General features: G+C 34.5%; 1 protein-coding gene across 1 annotated transcript; it reads right to left on the reverse strand.

Moving 5' to 3' along the window:
* On the reverse strand, window positions 2,082-2,877 carry LOC109232262 (50S ribosomal protein L12, chloroplastic-like). Its single transcript, XM_019397961.1, has one exon. The coding sequence runs from the start codon at window positions 2,755-2,757 to the stop codon at window positions 2,197-2,199; it is 561 nt and encodes a 186-aa protein (XP_019253506.1). The 5' UTR covers window positions 2,758-2,877; the 3' UTR covers window positions 2,082-2,196.

Raw genomic sequence — 4,737 nt, forward strand, 5'->3', positions numbered from 1 at the left:
GGTTTTCGCTTGGCGTCGGTCATTTTGTACATACATCTTATGATGAATGTGTGTTGCCTATATATCCGTACATTTGGTTTAAAGGGCAGCCCAGTGCATGAGCATTTCACATTCACGCTAGGTCCGTGGAAATGCCGCATCCCAAGGGGGTGGTGTAGACAACCTACCCTAATGCAAGCATTAGTGGCTGCTTGGCTCGAACTTGTAACCTATACATCATACGGAGATAACTTTACCGTTGCTCCATGGTTCCTCCTTATCTGTACGTATGGTTTGGTTAACCATATTACACTTCGGGAGAAAAAAAATTAAGATTTTAAGTATTTTTTTGTTTGGTTTCAAATGAGGATCGAAGAGCGTGTGAAAAGGTATTTAACAAAGGTCCCTATTGTAATGGACAATCTCTAATATTATTATATGCATAATCAATCTATTATTTATATACAAATAAAATAAAAAAAGCACAACTAGAATGGTAGAATCAGCCCGCATGAGACTTACGCAGCTCAACAAATAACAATAGCGTCTCATTGTGTATAGCTTTTCACAAAATTCGAAGTCCTCCACAGCTTGGTTCCCTAAATAATTGAACATGAGAAAGTAAGTCAGCCGGACAATAATAATAACGTCTGATCAGACATAAAGGAAATTTTGTGCTACTACTAGTTTGCAGGAGAAACATCCAGCATTCTTCTGAGTGTGTGCATATTTCTCAAATATATAATTACAAATTATGAAATTAATGTTTGTTTTATAATTTTGTTAATTATATAATTTTTAACTTGAAATAGAGAAGTAGAAGTTGAAAAACATGTATGAAGAGTATTTCAAGTGAAATAATGGTTCATTCACATAGATTTATTTTTTTCTTTTTACTAAATAAAATTCATGTTTAAACACGAATACTTTCAAATGTGCTTTAGTAATTTTAACTCTAATACTCATTTTTTCAACTTCAATCAAAATGAACTCAAACTATATATATATATATATATATATATATATATATATATATATATATATATATATATATATATATATATATATATATATATATTACTAAAGCAAGAGAGTGCATGTAAATATCTCTACGGCTTATGTCTTGTTGATTCATCCTCTGACCACGAGGTTGAAAGTAGTTCAAACATATAGTTTGTTTGGTCAATTTTTTCATTTTTTTTTTAATTAACGCTGAAAGTGTTTTTTCATAAATTTAAGGTGTTTGACCAAACTTTAAAAAAAAAGTACTTCAGAATAAAAGCTGAAACTGTTTTTGAGAAGCTGAAAAAGTAGCTTCTCCCCAAAATAAATATTTTTTTGGAAAGATAATTTTGAAAAAAATATACTTATTAGAAGCACTTTTTAAAAGTTAATCAAATACTAATTGATGCTAAAAAGTATTTCAAATTAGTTAGCGAAACACAAATTGTTTCTCATCTAAAGTATCTTTTTGAAAAGCACTTATGAGAAAAATACTTTTCAAATAAGTTAATTTTAGAAGTTGGAGAAACATGCAAGTAATAACCAAAGAGACACCATTTGTCTTTCAAATCTAGTTATTGGTCTCTTTGTGGAGTTTAAAAAAAAAAGGATAAAGAAAATTTTAAAATTAAAATTATTTTCAAATATATAACATATTGTTCTTGTTGAGACAAAAGTAGAGTATCACCGAGGAGCATTTACTAGTACGAATTAATGCTCTCGTCTCGAATTCTCGCAAAGTTGCAAAAACACATGCAAACAAGTTGAGATGGTGATAAAATTTTGAGTTTGAACAACTATACTTCCTCCGGTCCATGAACATTTTACTTTTTTATTTTAGTCCAAAATAAATGTTTATTTATATAATTAAAAACAAATTTAATTTATTTTTTTAAAATTACCTTTGTGTACGTATGCCTAAAAAGTCATTTACTCCTCACATTTGAGAAAAGTAATAAATGCTATTATAACTATGGTGCAATATTTAATAAAGTATAGTTTAGTCACACTAACTGTTTTCGTCTATAATTTAATATTTCCTTAATGGGTGTGCCCAAATCAAATTGGTCACTTATTGTGGACCGGAGGTAGTATCTTAACAAGTGAAGTCTGTAATACATAACATTAAAATATATTTCTGATGAAAAAGAAGAAAAAATGGCTAAATAAAAGTAATCCAAATTTACCAAAAAGTACATTCAACTTCCCAAATTTCTAAGCAATAGACACTTTTGCACCAGCTTCTTCAAGCTGTTTCTTAGCTTCCTCAGCTTCATCCTTAGAAATTCCTTCCTTAAACTTCTTCGGCAAGCCTTCAATCAACTCCTTAGCTTCTTTTAAAGCCAAATTAGTTAAAGTCCTGACAGCTTTAATCGCAGCGATTCTCGCGTTACTCGGCACTTCCTCAATGATAACGTCAAATTCCGTCTTCTCCTCAACAACCGCCGGAGCTTCGGCGGCGGCGGGTGCAGCGGAGACGGCGGCAGGAGCGAAGGATGCGGCTGTAACACCGAGCTTGTCTTGAAGGTACTCGACAAGTTTCTGCGCGTCAGCTAGTGTTAAATTGGAGATTTCATCTCCGAGTCCGACTACCTTCTCCGGTGCTTCAACGGCGGCGAGTGGACGGAGGGAAGTGAGTCGACGGTGGTGGTGGAGTTTGGGTGAAGGAATTGTGAATTTTAGGATTTGTTTGGGGAAGGAGATTGAGGCGTGTGGAGAATTGGGGGTAGGGTGTGACGGCGCGGAGAGGGTAATGGTGGATAACGTCGACGCCATTGCAATTTGCAAGGGAATGGAGGAGGAGAAGAAAGCAGGATAAGGGAAGGCAGCTTTCAGTTGATAAGGTAGTACAGTTACGATTGCGCTTTATTTTAGTCTACCTATTTATTCAAGAAAATGATCCTTCAAGAAAAATAAGAAAAGCCGGTGAAATATGGAAACTTATTTTTATTCTTTTTAATTTATTAAGTTCTGTAAATACAACCTTTTGTTTGCAAATTTGGGTGTTTTTAATACGATGGATGTCCATTTTTATGAAATATAATTTTTCAAAAAATGCTTTCATTGGTGAGCTCAAAATAATTTTTTTAGAGAAAATATATATAAAATTAATAATAATAGTAATAAATTAGAAGTATGTTGATGAAACTTGTTAGCAATAAGATTAACAGTAATGCCTGCAAGGGTTGGCTAAGCTGGTTGGGTGAGTGGTTTCCAACATGGAAGTATAGACATTTAAAATTCGAAAAAGGGTCTGATATGTCCCTCTACTATTACAAATTATTTAAAGTTGTCCCCCGTTATACTATCGGACCATAAAATTTCTTACCGTCTTACTATCCGCATACATTTATCCTTAAGTGGACGGAGAGGACACGTGGCACTGATACGTGCATTTTTTACATCTGGTATCATTAGACTCGACCAGATCCATATTACCCGACAAACCCGTAAAAACCAACAAGCAAATCCGAGAATTTCAGTGAAATCTGGCGAGGTTCTATTTTCCAGCGAAGTTCAAAAAATACGAAACCTTTGATTTTTTAGATCCAATAAATAGGAAAGAAGAAAAAGCAAATAAGTAGAAGAAAATGAAGGAAGGGGGTAGAGCAGTGGTGTTTTTTTTATTTTTTTGAAAAAGATAATAAAAGTAAGGTAGTGGTGTTTTGGCCAAGATCTGTAGTAGATCTCGTTGGTTTTCATAGTGGTTATAAAATGAAGAAGGAAAACAGTGAGAGAGAGTTGAGATAGACAGTGGTGTTGGCTTTGTGAATTTTCTGGAGAGGGGGGCAGTACAATGGAGGTTAGTACTACCGGAGGAATTTTCCGGTGAGTTGCCATGTTTTTCGGTGGTTTTGATGTGAGGTGAGAGAAGAGAAGATTAATCATTTTTTGAGTTATATTTTACGGGTTTGGGTATCGGGTAATATGGTATTGGGTCGAGTCTAATGATACTAGATGTAAAAAAGGTACGGATGAGTGCCACGTGTCCCCTCCGTCCAACTAAGGATAAATGTGTGCGGATAGTAAGACGGTAAGGAGTTTTATGGTCCGATAGTATAACGAGGGACAGCTTTAAACAATTTGCAATAGTAGAGGGACATATCAGACCCTTTTCCGTTTAAAATTTATTGAATTTAGAATTCATAAACTAAATTCGGACTATTTTTGGAATTCAAGATATATTAGTATAAATAAATTTATTGGGCTAATATAATTGGATTAGCGTATAAGTTCAATATGTGTGGTTTAATAAATAAATCCAAATTTATTGGCTAACCCATTTAATTGGGCTGCAAATAATGAGCCCACTTCATTAAGCCCAAGATATCATTTTCCTAGCGGCCTAGTTGGGTGCAATGTGTCTAGTGATGTGGCACACCAAGTCAAACGGAAGAGCCAATAGGATCATGCCATGTGTCAAAATAAGGCGTGCCAAGTCAAATTCCAGTGAAATTGCGCCACATGTGCAAGTGACATGTTCTAGCCAATCAAATGTGGCCTCGTCACGCTTCAATTTGATTGGTCAGAAAGAGTTTGTTCTCATCATAACTTTTCTCTTCCACAACTATATATAGGGGTCTTCGTAACTCAGAAAAGACACCAGAAGTTATAACAAGAAGAAAAAGAGAGCTCGTGGATCAAACGCCGTAAATTTCTCTACAAGTTTCAAAGCTTCAAGCAATCAAGTTCAAGTTCAAGAAATCAAGCTCAAGCTCAAGCTCAAGAACGAAGAACAAATCAAGGTTCAAGGAG

The sequence above is a fragment of the Nicotiana attenuata genome, chromosome 9, assembly GCF_001879085.1.
Source record: "Nicotiana attenuata strain UT chromosome 9, NIATTr2, whole genome shotgun sequence".
NCBI lineage: Eukaryota > Viridiplantae > Streptophyta > Magnoliopsida > Solanales > Solanaceae > Nicotiana > Nicotiana attenuata.